Source organism: Mixophyes fleayi, chromosome 6, assembly GCF_038048845.1.
Source record: "Mixophyes fleayi isolate aMixFle1 chromosome 6, aMixFle1.hap1, whole genome shotgun sequence".
Lineage (NCBI taxonomy): Eukaryota > Metazoa > Chordata > Amphibia > Anura > Limnodynastidae > Mixophyes > Mixophyes fleayi.
In genome coordinates, this window is record NC_134407.1 from 211,901,491 (window position 1) to 211,924,841 (window position 23,351).

The following is a 23,351-nucleotide window of genomic DNA, read 5'->3' on the forward strand; positions in this document are numbered from 1 at the left end:
ATTCTCGTATTGGAGGAATAATACTATGGCCAGAACCAAGCAGACAGCTCGCAAGTCCACCGGCGGGAAGGCTCCCCGCAAGCAGCTGGCCACCAAAGCTGCCCGGAAGAGCGCCCCAGCTACCGGCGGTGTGAAGAAGCCTCACCGTTACCGGCCAGGCACCGTCGCTCTGAGGGAGATCCGCCGCTACCAGAAGTCCACCGAGCTGCTGATCCGCAAGCTGCCCTTCCAGCGCCTGGTCCGAGAGATCGCCCAGGACTTCAAGACCGACCTGCGCTTCCAGAGCTCGGCCGTCATGGCCCTGCAAGAGGCCAGCGAGGCTTATCTGGTGGGGCTCTTCGAGGACACCAACCTGTGCGCCATCCATGCCAAGAGGGTGACCATCATGCCCAAAGACATCCAGCTGGCCCGCAGGATCCGAGGGGAGAGGGCATAAGATACTCGGCACCGCCATATACACAACACAAAGGCTCTTTTTAGAGCCCCCAAATCATCTCTAAACGAGCTGTTGCGTCACTTATCTAGACGTGTTCTAATCGGTGCTTATTATACGTGTGTAAGATCTAACTGCTTTCCATCACCATTTCATTTTTTAATCAAGAAAATGTGTAATGAGCTTTACATTTCAGGCTGTTTCTTTGTGTACTGTGAAGGCGAAGAGATCATTCATCCGGTAATCGATAATTAGCCACCAAACACAGTCACACTGCAATAGAAGTATTTGCTATGCATATAATACAGTAAATCTACTAGTTTAGATTCTATAAATAGCATCCAGTACTAGGATTATACAGAACAGACCTTTGGTCATTGATCCAGTCTTAGGAGAAGCAGCAGAATGAGAAAATGGTGTTAAACGTTACTGTAATCCGGACTCAGTGGTTTAATAGTAACATGAACAAGCACATTACACTATTAACACAAGTAAATAGCAGCGGTGTAATAAGCTCTCGTAGGAAGATGTGGGTGGCTCTGAAAAGAGCCTTTGTGTTATGGGGACGTCAGTACTTCGGGGAGTGGATCCAGCAGTAAATCACTTGCTCTTAGCTGCCTTGTGGCTCTCGGTCTTCTTGGACAGCAGCACGGCCTGGATGTTGGGCAGGACGCCTCCCTGGGCGATCGTCACCCCACCCAGCAGCTTGTTCAGCTCCTCGTCGTTGCGCACTGCCAGCTGGAGGTGGCGGGGGATGATGCGGGTCTTCTTGTTGTCGCGGGCGGCGTTCCCGGCCAGCTCCAGAATCTCAGCCGTCAGATACTCCAGCACCGCGGCCAGATACACCGGGGCTCCGGCTCCCACACGCTCGGCGTAGTTTCCCTTCCTTAGGAGCCGGTGCACACGGCCGACCGGGAACTGAAGTCCGGCCCGGGATGAGCGGGTCTTGGCTTTAGCCCGAGTCTTACCGCCCTGTTTGCCGCGTCCTGACATTCTCAGATCGAACTGTCGTAAAGATTAAGATTTCCCCGCCCCTCATCCTTGTATTTATAGACTTAAGGGACAGCCTCCAGCAAATGTTATTGGTCCGCTTTCAGACCAGCCAATGCATATTATGTTCAGGCAATCACCAATCAGTAGTCTACGTTGCGAAAATGACATCACTATAGATCACATGACACAATTATCCAATAGCGCACAGAGCAGGTGGTGCGATTCATTTACATGGGCTGCCTATAAATAGAGCTGTTGTGGGAGGTGTGGTCATCATTTTTCGTTAGTCAGTTAAGACGGTTTAGAAGATGCCTGAACCAGCTAAGTCTGCGCCAGCGGCTAAGAAGGGCTCCAAGAAAGCCGTGACCAAGACCCAGAAGAAAGATGGGAAGAAGCGTAGAAAGAGCAGGAAGGAGAGTTACGCCATCTACGTGTACAAGGTGCTCAAGCAGGTCCACCCCGATACCGGCATCTCCTCCAAGGCCATGGGCATCATGAACTCCTTTGTGAATGACATCTTTGAGCGCATCGCAGGGGAAGCCTCCCGCCTGGCTCACTACAACAAGCGCTCCACCATCACCTCCCGGGAGATCCAGACCGCCGTGCGCCTCCTGTTACCGGGAGAGCTGGCCAAGCACGCCGTGTCCGAGGGCACCAAGGCCGTCACCAAGTACACCAGCGCCAAGTAATCTGCTCCTGTCCTGAGATAACACAAAGGCTCTTCTAAGAGCCACCCACATTCTCCAGTTCAGAGCTATGACGGCCGTTGTATCTGTATCCCGCCGTTTCCTATTATGTTCACTGAACGTTTTCTCACATCGCCCTTCCAAATACAACCGCAGTCTGTCTGGCGGTCATCTACGTTCTCAGGTAAATGTGCGCTCACTGTAAATGAGCAATTCTCAGGTAATATAAGTGTAGAAGGATACACTGCTCCTAATCATGTCACGCACAGGTACAATGTAATCCGTGTAACAAGGACCGTGAGATGCCAGAGACCTATAGTTGCTGTTCCTTCTGCGGTCATGGACATACCAGGCTCGGGGCAGCTCTTTGTAAATCATGTTGGTGATCTCTTAGCAGATCCTTTGTGTCGGGAAGAGGGAATCGGCCTCTGACACAGAGTGCGGCACTGATGGCTCAGAGCAGCCGGTAGCGGTCATTACAGCAGCGGTTTCGGTGCAGGCAACATCCAGGACATCGTATATGAGCCAAGTGATGCGGGGAACGTACAGTCCTTCGTGATGTTACATCCCCGTCTATTCCCCACGTTTCGTGTAGTCTGCTCCTTACACTGTAATTCTATCTGCCGTAGCCCTGTTGCTGATGACAATAACATCTAATGTAGTGGGTGAAGAAAAGTCCAGACTCTAAGTTTAGGACGAGCTTAAAATCCCCTCCAAAATAATGTTACATAAACCAAACCATTAGGTGGGGGTTCTGTGCTCTGCTGCATCTTCCGCTGGTGTATGAATTAAAAACCTACTGATTATGTATTTAGCTTTGCAGATATTTAATTGCATCCAAAAAGAGTTAAATAAAACAGGGCTGAATATAGATGTATATCTCCAAAAACTAGAGGTTAGCATTTAATTATTGCAGAAAAAAAACAAATATTGATGCATATATTAAAACATAAATACTGACTGTTTTTTCATGTAGCGCACAAATATCAACTTTAAATTTCAGTGTACAAATAAGCTATCACGTATGTGTGCTACATGTAAAAACAGTCAGTATTTAACTTATGTGCAAAACAGAAAACTAATTTTCACCCGTTGCATTGTAACATGGTTTTGTCCAGGAGACTTAAATAAGAAGTTTCTTAAGTTAAGATCCTTAATGAATCAGGCCCACTGTGTGGTCTATGAAACAATTGTTGGAGAGCCAACATGGGCTACAAAGGGGTAACCCTGGATGAATCCGAGATTTCTAATTACAGACACCTACTGCAGACCCCATAGAGAATTTATTAACCTGTGAAAAGTCACCAGTGAAATCGAAAAATACTTAGTGAAGAAGGGGACTTTGCCGGGCTCCCAGAGCACCACTGACATGGTACATAGCATTGGTATTTCATTCTGTATCGCAGTGATACTTACCACCCCCAATTATAAGTAAACTCCTTTGTATGAAGTCCCAATTAACATAAATCAAACTGCACTTTACAGATTAAAATCCTGAAATAATTAAAAATAGCATTGCAGGCAACACTTCTTGCAATTAGCCAAGACAATTGTTAAAAGGGGTACTGGAAATTGTAACTTGGTAATCAGAGCGTGAAGCAATATGGCCAAGTAACCAAACTTGAGGAATAGTTTTATGAAAGCAAAAGATAGTATGGTACTCTAAAACAAACACTACATAAATCACTGTGTGTCAGTAAATATACACACACACATATCCACCACTTTATTAGCTACACCTTTCTGGTACTGACACCCCCCTATATAGAGATATAGAGGGGAATAGACTGAGAGCTTTATAGGTAAGGATGAGAGAAGGGAGAGAAAAATAAGTTGGGCAGTAGCATTGAGGATAGACTGATGAGGGGTAAGGTGGGAGTTGGCTATGCCAGAGAGGACAAGATTACAGAATCTAGGTGCGAAATTATAAGAGAGTGAATAAAAGTTTTTGTAGCTTCCACTAAAGGAATGGTCTGTATCTGGGATATTTTCTGGAGGTGGAAGCTTCTATATATGAAGAGGCTATGAAGAGAATATGAGGTTTGAAGTAGAGGGAATAGCCAAGGATGACCCATAGACAGGGCCGGATTAAGGAAATGGAGGTCCCTGGGCTAAGGGGGCCTCAATTCCCCCATGAGGCCCCCAATATGAGCCACCTGCCACCCCCCGTGAGGTCCCCCCAAGCGCTTACCTGTCACTGCAGTCCTCCTTCCGCGGCGCGCTGTAAGCTCCTTACTGAGGAGATCTCGCGAGAGTGAACTCTTGCGAGATCTCCTCAGTAAGCAGATTACTGAGCGCCGGGGACGGATAACTGCACTGACTGTGCTCAGCAGCATTGATCCCCCCAGACCGATCAATAATGCTGATGAGGACTTTGAATGGCCCCATGGATGCCCGAGGCCCCTGGGCCATAGCCCAGTTAGACCTCGGGTTAAACCGGCCCTGCCCATAGACAAATAGTTTAGTCTTAGAAAGGGCTGATACATCCAAGACGGAATGGCCAAGAGTCAGCAGGGGACACGAGAGATGAGGGAAGATGAGAGGTCCGTGGATAGATTTGGGCGTCATCAGCATACAGGTGATACTTCACTAATAGGTATTTTCTTTAGAAGAACAATTGTTGATAACTACAACATGCTGTTAGCTTCCACACTTTGCACATGAGGCACCCCTTTCACATTAGTGAATTTGGGTATCCCAATCTCAGGAGTGTTATTAGAATGTGAAGAGTGGAATGTGATGGAAAGGGTTAACAGCATTATTGTCTCATGCAAGCCCCCCTGTTTTGTAGATAACATACATACAATGGTCCCTGTTAGTACAAAGACATTTCTATATGTCAGCAAATAACTGGATTTAACTAGTCTCTGGGGGAGGAGGAAGGGGGGGGATTAGTTTAGGAGTTATATTAGACAGCCAGCACCCAGATAGCTTTGGCTAGAACGTGAAGAAAGCTGTATCTACTGAATCATCCTGAGTACACTGAGTGCTATATAGCAACTGGGCTTCGCAGATCAAAACATTTCTCAACAATCAAATTGTATTGCACAGCTAAGTACCTATTCATTGTATATGTATCTTTTATAAAAAAAATAACATTTGTTTTATCCTTTTTACAATTGTTGTCTGTAAATAATTGTGATCTCACACCAGAACATAAGAATTAAGGTCCATCCCATAGATTGTAAACTTGCGAGCAGGGCCCTCTTACCTCTCTGTCTGTATGTATTGTTTTATTACTGTTTGTTCCCAATTGTAAAGAGCTACAGAATCTGCTAGTACTATATATATAAATAAATGATTATGATGATGATCCTGTGACAGTAGGGCTTTCAAGGAAGCCTAAGACTACCATCTGGACAGGCTGCCATGAATCAATAGGATGTTGATGTCTTTAAGTGCAGGCTGATTGTGCATTTAACTCTTAGTGGATTTTCTTCCCCACAGTGAGTACAGAACTTTCCATACTTCTGGTCCCGGGAGCCCAACCGCTAGTGCATAGAATCCCACAGTCAAGGTTTGAGTGGTTGAATAGATTCCCAGAGTTTTACTCCTACTTGGCCAATGCTGGATACTTTCCTCTAATCACACAGGTGCAGGCTGGTGTCCTACCTGGCTTAAAGGACTTAGCGGCAGAGTATAGTTCCTCCAGCACCAGGGATGAGTCCATGGCTGCAGGATAAATAGTGTAATACTATTAAGACAGTTACTTATTAGCTGCATCTTTGTTAAATGTCTTTGGGAAGTAAATGTTGATGTAGTAAACTCTGATACCTCCTATGACATCACATTCCCCTTCCTTGCAGCTCAGACAGGGGCATGTGGCCACAGTAGATTTTCTTGAAAAAAAGAAGTTATATTTCTCGCCGTTTGCAGGGGCAAAAGCAGGATTTATAGCAGGTGGTTTCCATTTCACGTTGCCAGATTGGGTATGACCAGCACGCCAGGGGATCAGCTGTCACTTTAGCCCATACTAGACCACATTCTAACCACTTTTCGTCCCCTTCAAATAAATGGGCAATGCTTAGGTACACATAACTCCCCCTTCAAGAGCACAGCAGTGTGAAGCAGTACATATCTGTCAGCTCTCTCTGCAGTTGGACCAAAGTCCTGACTGAGCAAGACAATCACTCAAACTCTGGACTGACCCACCAGAATCAGGACAGTTGGCAGACAGTCTTGCTCTCTCCTTCTTGTTCTTGCAGCTTTCCCAGTTGCTGTTGCTGGTGTTTTAAGCTTAGTTGCTTCTTGTCTGGGTCCTAGAATGTTGAGTCCCTCTTTGGAAAAACAAATATGGAAAGCCTAGCAATGAGTGAAACTCTAGACCTCCCCATAGCTAGCCCAGGCATGAACTAAAAAAATCCCAAATTATTAGCCCCCCCTCTACGCAACAAGCCACAATATTAAATTATCTCATTCACGTTTATTAAATGGATCTATACCTCCCCAATCAGTTCCAACATTAAATCATTAGTATTCACATTTTGTAAATAGACCTATTTTCACCCCACTTGCCCCCACATTAAATGAATAGTATCCACAGTTAATATTTAAACCTATTTCTTCCCAAACAGCTTAGAATTCAGATAAGTAGTACTCACGGTATTTAATAAAAGACCCTCCTCCCCAAACTCAGCCCGTTTTCAAATAATAGCCCCAAACCACACCAGCATTAAAATAATAGTCCCATCACCCCCACTTTAAATTAATAGGCCTCACGATAAACTAGATATAAAATTAAATAATCCAGACCATAAAGTAAATAGTCCCCACCAATAAATCAATATCTCCCACTCACCAATAAATAATCAGCACCCATCCTCACCCATTAAATTGCTCACACCCCAACCCACACTACTTTAAAAGCCTCTACTCACACACCCAACGCGTTTACATTTACCTTGAAACCCCTTCCCCGACACTTACCTTTATCCATGCAGTGCTGTAGATTGCTTCACACAGGCTGTCAGCAGCTGAGCTGCACAGAGGCTGCCCCTCTACAGCTGTAAAGTAGCCCTGTGTCATGAATCGGGGTCCTAGCCATGTTTACGCCATTCAACAGTATCATATCATTGTGCATCTCCCTTCTGTCAGAATGCAGCATTCCAAGTCCTGGGACAAAGTGTATCTTCTGTCTGCTGCACTGGAGGCTGCCATCTTGGATGATAATCCTCTGAGTTTCTGAACTTTGGGGGTACTGAGTCTCTGGCCGTGGTTTCCGTCTGACTGTTCATGCGTCAAGGTTCCTGTCCACAAGGTCCAGATTCCAGTTGATTTTTCCACTACGGAGTCCAGTCCAGTTCCTTCTCCTGTCATCTGGTAGTCAGGAATAGAGGACTCTTCTTTTCCATGAGTAAGGTCTTCAACTGGCCTCCTTGTTTCCACTTCACCTCTGCTACAGCTAGTCCCAAAGGTCCTGAGACAAATCCCAGAAATCCTATTGACATGACTGCCTGTTGCCAATATATCTTCTTCACCCAAATGTATTATGATTTAGACAACCCAAAGAAGCAGTTCCTGAGCAGAAGTCTATCTGGAACTGGCATTGACACTTACTTAATAATGCATATCACTAAAATTTAGGGATCATTGAATTCATGCATTCATCTAATTAACATGATGAACCAGAAAAATACCCAGGCCCGGCGCTCCCATTAGGCAACCTTAGGCAGTTGCCTAGGGCGCCGGGACCTGCAGGGCGCCGCTGTCGCTGACTAGATTTAAAAATCTAGTCAGCGGAGAGAAGTGGGAGAGAGGTGCCACCGCTGTTTTTTCAACGTTCGCCGTCACTGTGTATTAATTCAGATGCGCCCGGGCTGCCCGGCGCATCACACACCTGATCACTGACGTCAGTGATCAGGTGACAGGTCTGAATGAAATTTTGCCTAGGGCGCCGAAAACCCTAGCACCAGCCCTGATAATACCTGCATATCCTTAAAATACAGTTTATGGTTGTGCAATCTGCACACGGAGAGAAATAAACATTTCTAAAGAGAAGCCCTAAACCCTGCTAATAAAATATTCTCTGGCTAACCACTAATTGGAAAAAGTATTGTCATAAGAGTAAAACTATATGTACGAAAAAAGAAGAAAAGATAGAGAGACGGAACCTATGGGCAGGAATTTAGTACCCCCAAAAGTCCAGAAACTCAGAAGATTATAGTATCGAGACTGAGACTGGAAAGGGTATAGGTAGGGAATACCAGGGGTGGCTACTGCATGGGCTAAATAGCCTGGAACTGGCCACAGATAACTCAGGACCTGCAACAAAGGTAGAAACTCGGAGTAAGCAACCCCAAAGGGATCAGAATACCCTGGAACCCAGAACCTGGTCAAGCCTGGAACTGGAAACTCGTACCCAGAGACGCAAAAATGGATGCAGGAGTTGGAAGTCTCAGCAGCAACCTACTACCCTAAGACCAGTAGCAGTCAGAGTAGTAGGCAGACGGGAGTTGGATCCTCACAACGGATTAATAGCTAGACTTTGTACAACAGCAGATAGTTATACTGGAGTAGCAGAAGGACGCTGAATCCACACTAAGGGGCATATTCAATTGTCCGGATTCCCCGCCGCGTTAAAACTACTACCGTTATTATGGTAATAGTTAGCTGGAAATCCAGCGAGAAAACTACAGTAAAAACGGTTTTTTCACGCACTATTACCGTAATAACGGTAGTACTTTTAACGCTGACAATTGAATATGCCCCTAAGAGTTAATGGTTGAAGTCTGTACAGCAGCAGGTGGAACAGCAACAATAACAAGCTGGAACTAGGAACGTGTTGCACTGGTAATTAGATGTGTGTGAGAGGTGACTTTTATAGTCTGAAGAGGAAGCTAATTGGTGGATGAAGTCAGGTGCTCAGTATAGGCAGGATGTAGCAAAATGTCTCATTCAAGATGGCAGCATCCAGTGCAGCAGACAGAAGTCACGCTTTGTCCCAGGATTTAGAATACTGCATTCTGACAGGAGGGAGATGCACAGTGATATAATACCACCGAGTGGCGTAAACATTACTAAGACCCTGATTCATGACCTTAGGGTTTTTTTGTTATCCAATTTAAATTTGTCTGCAGCTTGTTTAGGTTTGTTCTAATTGTGTTCTAATAAAGTGTATTTTAATGATCCAGTTCATTAGCATATGTGTTTTTTTTGCCATAAGTAAATACAAATTTTAGGTAATTGAGATTTTAGAAGTGCTGAAATGGACAATTATAGGTAATGGCCTCCAGAAGCTTTAGGGATTCTGACTGATAAGTATAAAATGCTCACATTTCCACATCTCTCACATTTCCTTTTCATACTTACATTTTCATGATATATTTTGTGTCCCTTCAACATTATATAATGTCTGCCCTATTTTCTTCACCTCTACTTTATATCTTGCATTTATCCCTCCTACTTTTCCTTATCTGTCTCCTTTCTCTGTCCACTGTCTCCATGTGCCATATTTTAATCTCAGATAACTCCCTCCCTCCTTCCCCACCAGCTCTCCCTGAGCCTCACCTCTTGTTTCTCTCACCACCCCTTACTTGTCACTCCCTTAGTCCATCCTCCTAACACCTCCTCCATTACCCCCTGCTCCTCTCACTCCACTCCTCACTCCCTTACCCCCTTACTTCTTTCTCCTCTCTCCACCCCTTACTTGCCAGTCCCTTACCCCCTGCTCCTCTCATCCCCCTCCTTTATTCCCTGCTCCTCTCAGTCCTCACTCCCTTACCCATGCTCCTTTCACCCCCTGCTCCTCTAACTCCTTACTCCCTCAACCCCTGCTCCACTAACCCGCCTCCTTTGCCCCCTGCTCCACTAACCCGCCTCCTTTGCCCCCTGCTCCTCTCACTCTCGACTCCCTTACCCTCTGCTCTTCCCAATCTCCACCCCTTTGCCTCTTGCTCCTGGACTGGAATGGATTTAAGAGATCAAGAGATATGATTCTGGAGCTCCACCAGATGCATCTGGTCATGGTGGGAATCTTGAAAACATTCTATGCAGAATTAAAAGGACATAAAACACTTTTAAACTGAACTGTCAGGAATTTGTGTAGGGCAATATGCCCAGTGTAGATGGGGAACTCTAATGAGAGAGAATCTCAGAAGTGGTTGGTAATTGTGAGCCCTTTGTGAGGTGGGAGGTAATTCAGGGTAAGATTGAAATTGGTTGAAAAACTATAGATTAAAGTATGAATATGATGCATAAAATGCCTCAGTCTCCAACAATATTATACTGCTACCACAAATAGAGGACCCTGGTTTATTACTTTACTGTTTTGTCTCTATAGAAAAGTCCTGTTTTTCCCTGTACTGTTTTATTGTATCTAAGTACAGCACTTCAGGCTGTTTGTAACTCGCAGTCAAACACAATGAACAACAGCAGCCCCTCTTCTTCTCCAGCCAGTCCTAAATATCGGAAGCAGCTGCAACTGTGGATGCAGCACTGGTGCCTGAATCTATGAACAAATGCCTGCTTCTGAGTAAGCCTTCTCCTAACCAATGTGACAGTGAGGTTGACATGGGGTGGTAGACTGGGAGGAGTTCCGTAGAGCCTAACAAACTGACTCATCACGGGTAGGACTAGATAGTGCAGCTGAACCTACTTTAGGAGATAGGATAGTGTGGGTAGAGGGGTTATTATACCCAGTGATAGACATAAAATCCACAGGTGAACCCTGGACTGCTGTTCAACAGCTAGTAGTATCTCACAAACATAGGGCCCAGCTACTAGCCTTGGCCCATGATGTTCCAGTGGCTGAACATTTAGGTATAATTACAAGTATTCTCCAGCTACAGTGCAGTTTTATTTAGCCAGGTATAACTTAATGTGTAAAGTGATTTAAGGCTACATGTGATGTGTGCCAGTGGACTGGGGGACCCATGTAGGGTACCTACCTCTGTTACTCATGCCCATCATAGGGGAACCATTTCAGTGGGTAGCCATAGACGTTGCTGCAAACCAGTGGGACCAGTAAAAGATTTACCCTCACCCTAGAGGACTTTGTCGCCCTGTATCCAGAAGCAGTGGCTCTTTTATCCAGAGCATGTCATACAAGCCCTTATGGATTTTATAGCAGGGTGGTTTCTCACATAAAGTGGTCACTGACTAGAGATCCCAACTTATGGGGGAACTTCTAAATATACTAGTAGAAAAATTTGTGTTAAGAACCCTACATACCACCCCTTATTATTCACATACTAATGGATCATTTGAGTGTTTCCAGGGTACTTTAAAACAATCTCTCTGCATATATGTCATCTCGGGGAGGGGGATCTGTGAAAGGTCCCTATGACAGCTCTTCTTTGCATACAGAGAAGTACCGCAGGATTCCACCAGGTTTACTCCATTCAAGTTGCTATATGAGCTGTGATTGAGGGGCCCATTAGACCTAGTACAAGAAAACTGGGAAGGGAAGATTTCAAGTCTTGAGGTTGCCATAATACTGTACAAAGAAAAACAGTGAGTTATTTTCATTAATCTTCATAACCGTTCTCTCTAACACATCCAAACCTCACAGAATAAGCAAAAACAAGGATATGATAGGCACACCCGAATCTGTTAACTACAGATTAATCAAAATATACTAATACTAGTCCCCATCCGTATATAATTTAAGTGCTCTTCCCACCCAGTTCTATGTGGATTACTGACAACTGAATGAGGTGACAGTTACTAACATATAACTTATGTCCAGCCTCCACTATTGACTTAATACTATTGGCAAATCTTCTTAATCAATGAGGCTCAGAAAAGGTCAACTATTATCACTCCATTTGTGTTATTTGCATTTGAAGTAATTTCTTTTGGAATGAAAAATGCCCCAGACACTTTTCATCTCACAGAAGATCATATTCTAGAGGGGGGGCCATTTTTTAGCCCAAGCCAATTTAGACAACATAACTATATATAACAATAGGTGAGCCATATAAAACAGCCACTGGTTTGTATCCATGCCATTGGGCTGACCATAAGACCAGACAAATGTCAGATGCAGATGGTGGAAGTTTTATATTTGGGACACAAGATTGGAGGAGAAAAAAAAATAAAAGTGGCAAAAGTTGAGGCAGAGACAGGTGAGAGCCGTCTTGGGCACTGACGGTTATTACAAAAAATGTGTTCCCTACTACAGCGCTATTGCAAAGCAGCTGACTGACTTGGCTGCCAGAAACCCCTCAAGACATTGATTTGGTCCCCTGACTGTGAGAAGCCATTTAGCCAGCAGAAATCATTGTTGGCTCAGACTCATGTGCTGGCTGCTCCGGAGTTTCAGAGAAGATTCCTGGTACAAATTGGCGCTTCAGAGAATGGGCTGGCGGCAGTATTGTGCCAGATTGATAGCGATGGACAGGAGCATCCCGTAGCTTACATCTCCCAGAAACTGCTAGACAGGGAAATGGCTTATTCAACTGTTGTGAAACAATGCCTATCATTTGTATGGGCCTTTAACAAACTGCAGCCCTATCTATGTGGCAGGGAATTTTCAGACATCACCACTTATAGAATATTATGCTGGAGTTTAGCTTTGTAATCTTTTAACGTTGTTGTATCTCATAAAAGGGGTAAAGAAAAAGTCAACACCAATGGACTCTCTCACCATGAAGAACAAGAATTACCATTTCAGTCTCATGGTATGATCTCCACCACTTGCACAGTAAAAGGATCAATGGACTCTGTGCGAATTTAAGAAAGAGGAGGTTGTATGTCAAGATGAGGCTTCCTGGTACTGTGCAATAAAGGTTTTCCCGCTAAGGACCCCCTTTCAGCAGGAAAGTTACAGCTTTACATAGATTTATTATACACCACCTAAGATCCATCTGAATGTTTTTTGTGATATGTAATTATTTAATGTTTGATAATTGCTGCAAGTACAATTGCAGAAATGTAGCCTTCTATATGTACTGTGCTATTTGCTATTCAATAGAACCACTGTATGTTATTGGTAAACAAGGTGATGGACACTCAGAGGGAACCCATCCGCAGTGGTAAAGGAGGGAAGGGACTCGGGAAAGGTAACTGGGGCTATAAGGTTGTGTTTACAGCGACCATTAGGAACGCCAGTGTGGGTGTATCTATGCATGAGACATACAAGATATTAGATGGTATTGCCATGATCGACGGAACGTTTTTCAATTGCAAGCAGCTTAAAATCTAAATATTTAATTGCATATAATGGTCACGCAATTAAAATGAACAAACACGATCAGCCAGAAACAGAATGAAGAGATTATACGCGATGAATTTGCGGGGATATAATATCAGTAAAGACTGTACGTACCCCACATCTCAGCTCCATTACTAGAAAACCCGCGGTGTCCGGAAGGTTTTCCCAGAGATCCGTGATGCCGTCACCGAACACGCTGCTGTAATGACCGATAGTTGCTGCTCTGAGACACATTCTTCTATACAGAGGCGGATTCCCTATTGCTCGCGCTACACAACACAAAGGCTCTTCTAAGCGTCACCTCTGTCCTCAAACGAGCGGCCCCATTGCGGCTGGTAAGTCCATGACCGCAGGGGGAACAGCAACTAGTCTTAAGAGCTGTCTCTTAATATTTAGCTCACATTATCTGTGGCTGGATTTGGGGGGACGATTAGTTTTAGTAGAAAAGAAACGATCACTATGTTGAAACAAGGGAACTGCAGGATAAATTTTAAACAATGTTATAGCCCTGATGGGGAGAATGTGGGTGGCTCTTAGAAGAGCCTTTGTGTTATCTCAGGACAGGAGCAGATTACTTGGCGCTGGTGTACTTGGTGACGGCCTTGGTGCCCTCGGACACGGCGTGCTTGGCCAGCTCTCCCGGTAACAGGAGGCGCACGGCGGTCTGGATCTCCCTGGAGGTGATGGTGGAGCGCTTGTTGTAGTGAGCCAGGCGGGAGGCTTCCCCTGCGATGCGCTCGAAGATGTCATTCACAAAGGAGTTCATGATGCCCATGGCCTTGGAGGAGATGCCGGTATCGGGGTGGACCTGCTTGAGCACCTTGTACACGTAGATGGCGTAACTCTCCTTCCTGCTCTTTCTACGCTTCTTCCCATCTTTCTTCTGGGTCTTGGTCACGGCTTTCTTGGAGCCCTTCTTGGCCGCTGGTGCAGACTTAGCTGGTTCAGGCATCTTCTTAACTGAGTAGCAAAAAATGATGACCACACCTCCCACAACAGCTCTATTTATAGGCAGCCCATGTAAATGAGTCTCACCACCTGCTCTGTGCGCTATTGGAGAATTGTGTCATGTGATGTATAGTGATGTCATTTTCGCAACGTAGACTGCTGATTGGTGTTTGACTGAACACAAACGGCATTGGCTGGTCTGACAACGAACCAATGACAGATGCTGGTGTCTGTCTCTTAAGTGTATAAATGCAAGGATGAAGGCTCGGAACCGTTATAGTCAAACTTTGATATAAACATAACTCAGAATGTCAGGACGCGGCAAACAGGGCGGTAAGACTCGGGCTAAGGCCAAGACCCGCTCATCCCGGGCCGGACTACAGTTCCCGGTCGGCCGTGTACATCGGCTCCTCAGAAAAGGAAACTATGCGCAGCGTGTGGGAGCCGGAGCCCCGGTGTATCTGGCCGCGGTGCTGGAGTATCTGACGGCTGAGATTCTGGAGCTGGCCGGGAACGCCGCCCGGGACAACAAGAAGACCCGCATCATCCCCCGCCACCTCCAGCTGGCTGTGCGCAACGACGAGGAGTTGAACAAGCTGCTGGGTGGGGTGACGATCGCCCAGGGAGGCGTCCTGCCCAACATCCAGGCCGTGCTGCTGCCCAAGAAGACCGAGAGCCACAAGGCAGCTAAGAGCAAGTGATTTATTGCTGGATACATCCCCGAAGTACTGACGTCCCCATAACACAAAGGCTCTTTTCAGAGCCACCCACATCTTCCTGTAAGAGCTTATTACACCGCTGCTATTTACTTGTATGTATAGTTAGTCTAATACTGTAACACCACTGTTTAAGCCAGATTACAGTAACGGTTACCACCCTCAAGTCAGGACTGTACGTTTTATAGTTACACAGCTCCTTGGCGATCTTTCCAGCAGCAGGGACTACTTGGGTTAGTAACCTAAGGTCTGGTGTAGGGGATCCGCCCGTTGCACACTAGTTACGATTTTAGGCAAATGACAAAAGCTTCTATTGCACTGTGACTATAGGGGACACTACAACTCGTTTAAAGAGATTTGAAAGCTGTGCGATTTTCGTTCTGCCTTCCCTGTGCACATCTGAGCAAAGGAACAAGCTGGAATAGAAAGCGGAGGGCGAGTGTTACTGCGCTACTAGTGTAGGAATTAGTTGTTTACATTATACATACATGATTGAAAAATGAAACGCTGCCAGAAAGCAGTTATGTGACGCTACAGCTCGCTTTCATAAAGATTTGGGGGCTCCGAAAAGAGCCTTTGTGTTGTGTATATGACAGTGCCGAGTATCTTATGCCCTCTCCCCTCGGATCCTGCGGGCCAGCTGGATGTCTTTGGGCATGATGGTTACCCTCTTGGCATGGATGGCGCACAGGTTGGTGTCCTCGAAGAGCCCCACCAGATAAGCCTCGCTGGCCTCTTGCAGGGCCATGACGGCCGAGCTCTGGAAGCGCAGGTCGGTCTTGAAGTCCTGGGCGATCTCTCGGACCAGGCGCTGGAAGGGCAGCTTGCGGATCAGCAGCTCGGTGGACTTCTGGTAGCGGCGGATCTCCCTCAGAGCGACGGTTCCGGGCCGGTAACGGTGAGGCTTCTTCACACCGCCGGTAGCTGGGGCGCTCTTCCGGGCAGCTTTGGTGGCCAGCTGCTTGCGGGGAGCCTTCCCGCCGGTGGACTTGCGAGCGGTCTGCTTAGTTCTAGCCATAATATTATCCTCCTATACGAGAATGGGAATGGGAAAATATTCCGCTGAACACGCTTATTTATACACCGTGTTGCAATGTGATTGGATGAGTTAAAAACGCCCTTCAAATTGATTGGCTTATGGAAAAACGGTTGATCTTTCAAACAGCCCGCCAAATATTATTTCTATTACTAGAGACAATCAGACAAATTGTCGAATTAAATATCTTAAATAAAAGATATTTTCTTGTTTCCATTATGGATTATTACGATGTAACTGAACGGTAAGAAGCGTGCAGCTATCATCCATGCTGACCACACGGTGGAGATATTTATAGTATAAATACGATTGTTGTATGTCTATTGTCAGTAAAGGAATCCAGACCACAAGTTCAGAGGGAAGACACGACACAGTAACCCCATAATAATAATTTAAATTATGACAATTGCTTTTAAGTTATAAAGATTTATTTGATTTGATTGTCCACTAAGTTGTCTTTGTATAATAAATTGAATAAATAATATTCATAAAAAAGAACAGATAAATGTCCCACGTTAAAATACATCATACAACACAATAGTACATGTAATTACTCTATTATTGGCGCAGAAACCCAGATCTCACCACATGGGGGAACGGGATAGAAATTACTTTGTCCATTATAAAACTACACGGTTACTGCATCTTAGTGTCTGTAGAGATTTGATTGATTTTTTTTATACATATTACATTATTACTCTTATAAAATGTGATTAGCAGCTACTCATTGAGAACAGACGTTTATTGACCAACACTGACACCTAGTGGTCACCAGGAGCATTTATATCTATTTCACAAAACAATCTTGTCTTCCGATACGTCTTACTTACATGCACCAACATATAAGCAATACCCGCTGCGTGCTAACATTGTTACATATTCTGTTCCCTATGCATCAGGTTACACAGATCATATACAACGGCGATATTATAGCTCTGTACTGGAAGAAGTGGGCGGCCCTGAGAAGGGCCTTTGAGTATATGGATGTGCGGTGGGTAAGAAACAAGCTGGTATTTAGCCTCCGAAGCCATACAGGGTGCGGCCCTGACGTTTCAGGGCATACACCACATCCATAGCGGTGACCGTCTTCCTCTTAGCGTGCTCGGTGTAGGTGACGGCATCACGGATCACATTCTCCAAGAACACCTTAAGGACCCCGCGGGTCTCCTCGTAGATGAGCCCAGAGATGCGCTTCACACCTCCCCTGCGAGCTAGACGGCGGATGGCCGGCTTGGTGATTCCCTGGATGTTATCACGGAGAACCTTCCTGTGCCGCTTGGCGCCTCCCTTCCCGAGTCCTTTACCGCCTTTCCCTCTGCCGGACATGGTGCTTCAGCCTCTCTCTTTAGCTTACAAGCAGGTACAATGTTATTCAACCAACCCTCAACCTCCTTTTATACAGCATGAGCGGACTTGATGGGAGACTGCATGATTATGGGGGCGGAGCCTCTAAAAAACAGCTTTTGTGTAAACGATGAAAGAAACAATGGTGGTCTGTTCTAATAACAATCATTGATTCTTCCTACCATCCTTACTACACTGTTTAACGTTGCTGTCTTGTTGTTTGAACTCAGATATTAATAAATATTTTACAACTAATGATTAATAAATAGTGACATACTCCCAGCCTGTCACCAGCCTGCCCCTTGTGCACACATATCCCGGCCTCTGATCCCTCTCGGTGTGGTCTGTTTCTGGATTTTAATACAATATCCCAGGTCTTTGATCAGTGACTTCCTGTGTAACTTACTGGCTCACTCTAGGCTGCCAGGTGATGATCACTTTTGTCTTGTTTAGTAGAATATATCTATAACATACATGGGAGAGAGAAGAGACCAGTGACCAGTACAGAGGTTGGATGTATTTTCTGTCCCTCTGCAGAACTTTTTTAACAGCATAAGACAACACACTGTGAAGGAGTCTCATGACTTCCAGTTTAGAAACAAAATGTGGGCGTGTTTTGTTACCAACCAATAAGAACACTGGCTGGTTCTTCACCTCAGCCAATGGCCGCGCAGAACTGTGCTCTATATAAACTGGCTGAACGTTCCCCCTCAAAAGAATAAGGGTCACTCTGCACCTAGTAGGAGGTTTATGGGATCACGGAAAATGTCAGAGACCGGCGCTAAGAGTAAGCGTCCAGCGAAGAAAGCAGCTGCAGGAGGCGCCAAGAAGAGCAGCAAAGCGTCCGGGAACAGCGTGTCCGAGCTGATAGTAAATGCCGTGTCCGCTTCCAAGGAGCGCAGCGGGGTTTCTCTGGCCGCCCTGAAGAAGGCTCTGGCTGCCGGAGGGTACGATGTGGAGAAGAATAACACCCGCCTGAAGGTGGCGCTGAAGGGCTTAGTGACCAACGAAACCCTCATCCAGGTAAAAGGCAGCGGCGCCTCCGGCTCCTTCAAGCTGAACAAGAAACAGGCGGAGAGCAAGCAGAAGGCGGCTAAGAAGAAGCCAGCGGCTGCGGCCAAGCCCAAGAAACCGGCGGCCAAGAAAGTGTCCAAATCCCCCAAGAAGGCCCCGAGCGCCTCCAAGAGCCCGAAAAAGGCCAAGAAACCGGCAGCGACCAAGAAGGCAGCGAAAAGCCCCAAGAAGCCGAAAGCTGCTGTGACCCCTAAGAAGGCGGCCAAGAGCCCGGCTAAGAAGGTGACGAAGCCTAAAGTGGCCAAGAGCCCGGCTAAGAAGGCCGCTCCTAAGAAGAAGTAGACTGTAGATCCGTTCTCCTGTCCCCCGTTACACAAAGGCTCTTTTCAGAGCCACCACCCGGTCATGACAGAGCTGTGATGTGACCTCCTCCCTGATCTGCCATCTCTGCGTTACTCTATGACGGCTGCTGTGTGCTGTCCGCTCCTCAGAGTAGTTTTACTTCTCCGCGATCTAATGTAAAGTTGTCTATATTAATACATAGGCCCCACATTGCGGCTTATTAACGATTTATTTGGGCGTTAGAAGATACTTATTCTTTATTCTATTCAAGTATACAAAGGCAATCGATTGATACATTCAAGAACAATGATAAAGTTGTGAATATATATCTAAACAAATTAACCCGTGCATGATACTCATGCATTCTAGTCAAATCAAGGTCAATTGGATGAGCCCTTTCTGAGAAAATAGTTTTTTCCACACACACTAACACACGCCGCTAGGCTTTTATATATTAGATAGTTATCAAGTTACAAAAAAGTGCATTGTATAGTTTACTGACCTCATGATGAAAATAAAGGGTTTCAGAAAGACAAGTCACACAACAGCTCTCTCTGCCTTGAATACGTGTATCCTATTACTGTGCAGTAGTATGTGAAGCAATGTCGCCGCCATGTGGTCAGCAGGGGGATTTCTAATTGTTATTTAGCTTTCCATTATATAGTAATAATTAAGACTAAACTGGAAAATTAGTTTTATTGCAAACCCGTCTCATGTGGTAACAATGACAAGTAGTAATAGAATCACAAAGTTCACAGAAATTCAGGGGGGGAGGGCTTTTTTACAGTTCCGACGAATATGCATGAACCAATCGATTAGAAGCAGCAGGGACGATCAAAGTCTAATAAGCACCACTGTCTGGGGTGGTGGGGTGACTTGACATCACTTTTTAAACTTTAAGCACTGTTCAGTCACCACCTCCAATCCATACCTCTTAAGGAGAAAGAGCCATTAAAAACCTTGTGGACATTATAGTAGAGCTACGGTCCACCTAAGTGCAGGCTTGGCACATCCTACAAGCAGAGAATGGAGGATTGGGCCATTTCTCAGAAAAGGGAAGCCACTGAGATGGATCCACGGAGGGGAAAGAAGCGCCCTAATACTCCTTGAGCTTTAAAGCCCAGGGATGGTGAATTACCACAGTGTGTGCAGGCCGGGGAAACAAAATCAGCATATGGGAAGGAAGCAGCATGCAAGTGAAATCCTGTTGGATGTATTCCTGAATTGTATACGGGAAGCTGCAGCCTGGAATATATTGGGTGAGCCAGAGTGGGAAAGGTTTACTAAGGAAGTGGCCTGTACAATATTCCAACTGGCAAAGAGAAGTCAGCTGCGAGACATTCCCTACGCAGGGGCAGGCTGGGATGGGGGGGCAAGAGGGCATCTACCCCCGGGCTGGTCCCAAAGTGGGCTACTTTAGGCTTGGTCACTGGGCCACCTGCATTTTTTTGCTTTAAAATGGCTGCTGAGTGAGTCTTGCCCCCAGGCTAAAGTTTGCCAGCCCTCCCCTTCCATTCCCTATACTGCACTCACAGGGATCTCCTCCAGCATCTTACATGGGACCAGGGAAACCCATTCAAAGCCTTCAGCAAGTATTGGAGGTGTGTCGTTTACCTGGGTACCAAAATTACACAACAGGCGCAGTGTCTTCAAGAAATGTTTGAGGTAGCAGAGTGAGAAGCATGGAATTGGGGACTTCCTGATACTCTAGCATGGCAAGATCCAGGGCACATTAATGTATATCATAGTCAACTATGTAGGGCGGCCTAAGAAGTTTCATAACCGGGCCCCAAAATTCCTCTTGGCGCCCTAGCTTGCACTCCGATGACATCAGAATTTCAACACTCCAGGGGGCTAAAACAATACAAAATGTTGTAAAGCAGTTGGTAAATGTGGTGTAAAAGAAAAAGTAAACTAAATAGAATACTTCTAAAGATAAAACACATATAAATACTTCAGGTTGTAGAGAGTAGACATGACAACATTGACTTCATCTGACACAATAAAGGCACACTTTCATGCTGGCAAGAGGGTGTTTAAGGGCATGACATTTTGACTAAACATAACTTTAATTTAAATGTTTACATTTTAAGTAACTAGAATAAATAGTGGCAATTGACAAGTGAATGCAAAATCACAATTCCTTATACATAGAGCTCCTTTTGAGGATAGTGGTCAACGTCTGTGTCGCTTCAACGGGTTACTCAAAATCCACCTGGATCGGTTAGATTTCCATCTTTCTCAATACCCATTAAAAAACCTCAAAGAGTCTATGTTCTACTTTCTTGCAGCACATCAAGCATGTCATTCACAATTTGGAACACAGAAGAGAGTGCTTGATATAAAAAGATAAAAGGGGGACAACATCTGCTGTGTTATCTTTTACATTTCCAGTATTTATTATTAAAAATATAGTCACATAAAAACATATACATCAAGCATATAAAATATAAATCTGAAGTTCCCTTCCAGGGTGAGGCAATCCTTCCTACCAGATGACCTTCGTTTAACAGCATAAAGAGAGATAAAGTTCTCCTGATAAGGTCTCAGGATCCTTGTCAGTTGCAGGATGCTTTACACCAGGCCTGACCAACCTGCGGCCCTCCAGGTGTTGTGAAACTACAAGCCCCAGCATGCTTTGCCAGTAGACAACCTGTTGATAGCTGGAAGGGCATGCTGGGACTTGAAGTTTCACAACATCTGGAGGGCCGGAGGTTGGACAGGCCTGCTTTACACCAAAGAACATATGGAGTCTCCTCTGCACTGGGTTATATAACAACGCGTTTCGACCTCCATGGTCTTTCTCCAGCCTTAAGAAACATCTGTGGACTCCCATCTTTTATAATCCCATCCTCCAATCACATTGAACTCTATAGAAACTAAAATCTACTCAGACAGGCTACAAGAGGAGAAGTAGGATGAGAGGGGGTGACTGGGTAAGGAGAAAAGAGGTGGAGGACGGGAGACACCGGGCCACTGAAATTAGTCATTAAACCTAATCATCCCAAGATACTTACGTTTTTATTAATTTTATCTCAACAATTCACAGACACCTTGGGAATTCTTTGGTTAACCGCACCCATCTATAAACAGGGATTCTAAGACCAGAAAGAGAGGAAAGGGTAAAGTGGTAATGGTCTGCCCCACTTGTACTATGTGTAGTAAATAACAAGACACAGACATATAATCAGGTCCGTCTTTCCCATTGGGCACAATGGGCAGGTGCCCGGGGGCCCTGCAGCCCAGGGGGGCCCGTCGGAGGAAGGAAAAAAAAAAAAAACCTGAAGAAAATACTTACTGTGCTGTCAGCTGGCGATCCGGCTCCCTCCATGGTCTCCTCCTCCGTCGCGCTCGCAGTGCATGTCGGGCGTGATGTCATCACGCCCGCCCGACATCCATTGCAGAGCGCGACGGAGGAGGAGACCATGGAGGGAGCCGGATCACCAGCTGACAGCACGGTAAGTATTTTCTTCTATTTCTTGAGGGGTTTTTTGGGGGGTTTTTTTCCTTCCTCCGACGGGCCCCCCTGGGCTGCAGGGCCCATATATATAATCTTTTTTTTTTTGTATATATAGGGGCCCCGGTGCACTGCTGTGCCCGGGGGCCCAAGATGTTCTTAAGAGGGCCCTGCATATAATGACATCTTATAACAAATGTCATTACCTGGCATTGCCTCCTCTCTGCTATGTCCAAAAGTGGTGTCACCCGGAAGTTATCTAGGAAACAGGCAACTTCCTGTCTGTGCATTAAACTTAAGTTCCCTGTGGCTTCTTGTACTTGCATTCCTCTCACATCGTGCAATCCTTGAGCTTGGTTTTATCCTATATAAGAAAAGAATGTGATGTGGATTATGGGAATTGTAGTCCATAGCTTGATAACTTGCATCGAATTGAAGTTGAAACCAGACTACAACTCCCAGAATGCATCGGTAGCTCCTCTTCCTGTGAAGGAGCTGTCATACTCCTGAGCGTTCTTCTTGCACAGCAGTGACCTCTAGTGGTCACTGCCGGCACTAAACCTGAATATCAGGATGTAAAGCTTTCTGTCAAGTTACATACACTGTAGTATATTTTCTTTTGTATGAAGTAGCAATCCTTAATTTAGAATGTTTTAATGTATGTATTGTTATTTACATTTTTATTTTCCATATCACAGATTTGACTGCACTCATGCCAGCAGAGGGGTAAGATGCAGGGAATATCTTATGTATTCAGATAGGAACAAGATAACATCTATATTTTATATAAATATCCCTTGATTAAGAGGAAACAGAATTTTTGGCTATTTGGTCTCTGAATCTCTTTCAATGAGTCTTCATAGGGGGTCCAAGATCTCTTTCCCAATCAGTTTAGTGTTTTATCTGAACAGAGTGCCACAGGTCTAGAGAGATGGAGACTACAGACAAATTCTTTTTGGGGCCAATGGTCAAAAGATATTAATGGTATTAGAGAAGGAATTTAGTAAATGTTTTAGTTTAGCTATTCTGACACATTTAGATCCGGGGGCTGATATTAGACTGTAAGTCTGTAATGAAACATAATTACTGTAAAATGTCATTTTGTGACACCTTATAAATAAAATATAATAATAATGTTATTTCCAGTTCTTAGTAGGTCTGACAAATTTGGGTGTTTAGTCCTGAGGCGCAAATGGTATAATCCAAACAGGTGTCAGTAGTGAGGGAATA

General features: G+C 45.2%; 8 protein-coding genes across 8 annotated transcripts; 4 read left to right on the forward strand and 4 right to left on the reverse strand.

Annotated features, from left to right (window-relative positions):
• Positions 1-25: 25 nt before the first annotated feature.
• On the forward strand, positions 26-436 carry LOC142095466 (histone H3). Its single transcript, XM_075178411.1, has one exon. It carries the CDS (start codon positions 26-28, stop codon positions 434-436), a length of 411 nt encoding a protein of 136 aa, XP_075034512.1.
• A 411-nt stretch (positions 437-847) lies between these two features.
• On the reverse strand, positions 848-1,432 carry LOC142159996 (histone H2A type 1-like). The gene has a single exon (XM_075214912.1). The coding sequence runs from the start codon at positions 1,424-1,426 to the stop codon at positions 1,034-1,036; it is 393 nt and encodes a 130-aa protein (XP_075071013.1). The 5' UTR covers positions 1,427-1,432; the 3' UTR covers positions 848-1,033.
• A 294-nt stretch (positions 1,433-1,726) lies between these two features.
• On the forward strand, positions 1,727-2,207 carry LOC142160005 (histone H2B 1.1). Its single transcript, XM_075214923.1, has one exon. The coding sequence runs from the start codon at positions 1,735-1,737 to the stop codon at positions 2,113-2,115; it is 381 nt and encodes a 126-aa protein (XP_075071024.1). The 5' UTR covers positions 1,727-1,734; the 3' UTR covers positions 2,116-2,207.
• An 11,488-nt stretch (positions 2,208-13,695) lies between these two features.
• On the reverse strand, positions 13,696-14,216 carry LOC142160002 (histone H2B 1.1). The gene has a single exon (XM_075214919.1). It carries the CDS (start codon positions 14,214-14,216, stop codon positions 13,836-13,838), a length of 381 nt encoding a protein of 126 aa, XP_075071020.1. The 3' UTR covers positions 13,696-13,835.
• Positions 14,217-14,504: 288 nt separating this feature from the next.
• Positions 14,505-14,980, forward strand: LOC142159998 (histone H2A type 1-like). The gene has a single exon (XM_075214915.1). The coding sequence runs from the start codon at positions 14,521-14,523 to the stop codon at positions 14,911-14,913; it is 393 nt and encodes a 130-aa protein (XP_075071016.1). The 5' UTR covers positions 14,505-14,520; the 3' UTR covers positions 14,914-14,980.
• A 555-nt stretch (positions 14,981-15,535) lies between these two features.
• LOC142095467 (histone H3) lies at positions 15,536-15,946 on the reverse strand. The gene has a single exon (XM_075178412.1). The coding sequence runs from the start codon at positions 15,944-15,946 to the stop codon at positions 15,536-15,538; it is 411 nt and encodes a 136-aa protein (XP_075034513.1).
• Positions 15,947-16,978: 1,032 nt separating this feature from the next.
• On the reverse strand, positions 16,979-17,290 carry LOC142095468 (histone H4). Its single transcript, XM_075178413.1, has one exon. It carries the CDS (start codon positions 17,288-17,290, stop codon positions 16,979-16,981), a length of 312 nt encoding a protein of 103 aa, XP_075034514.1.
• Positions 17,291-18,073: 783 nt separating this feature from the next.
• On the forward strand, positions 18,074-18,664 carry LOC142095470 (histone H1B-like). The gene has a single exon (XM_075178414.1). It carries the CDS (start codon positions 18,074-18,076, stop codon positions 18,662-18,664), a length of 591 nt encoding a protein of 196 aa, XP_075034515.1.
• Positions 18,665-23,351: the final 4,687 nt, after the last annotated feature.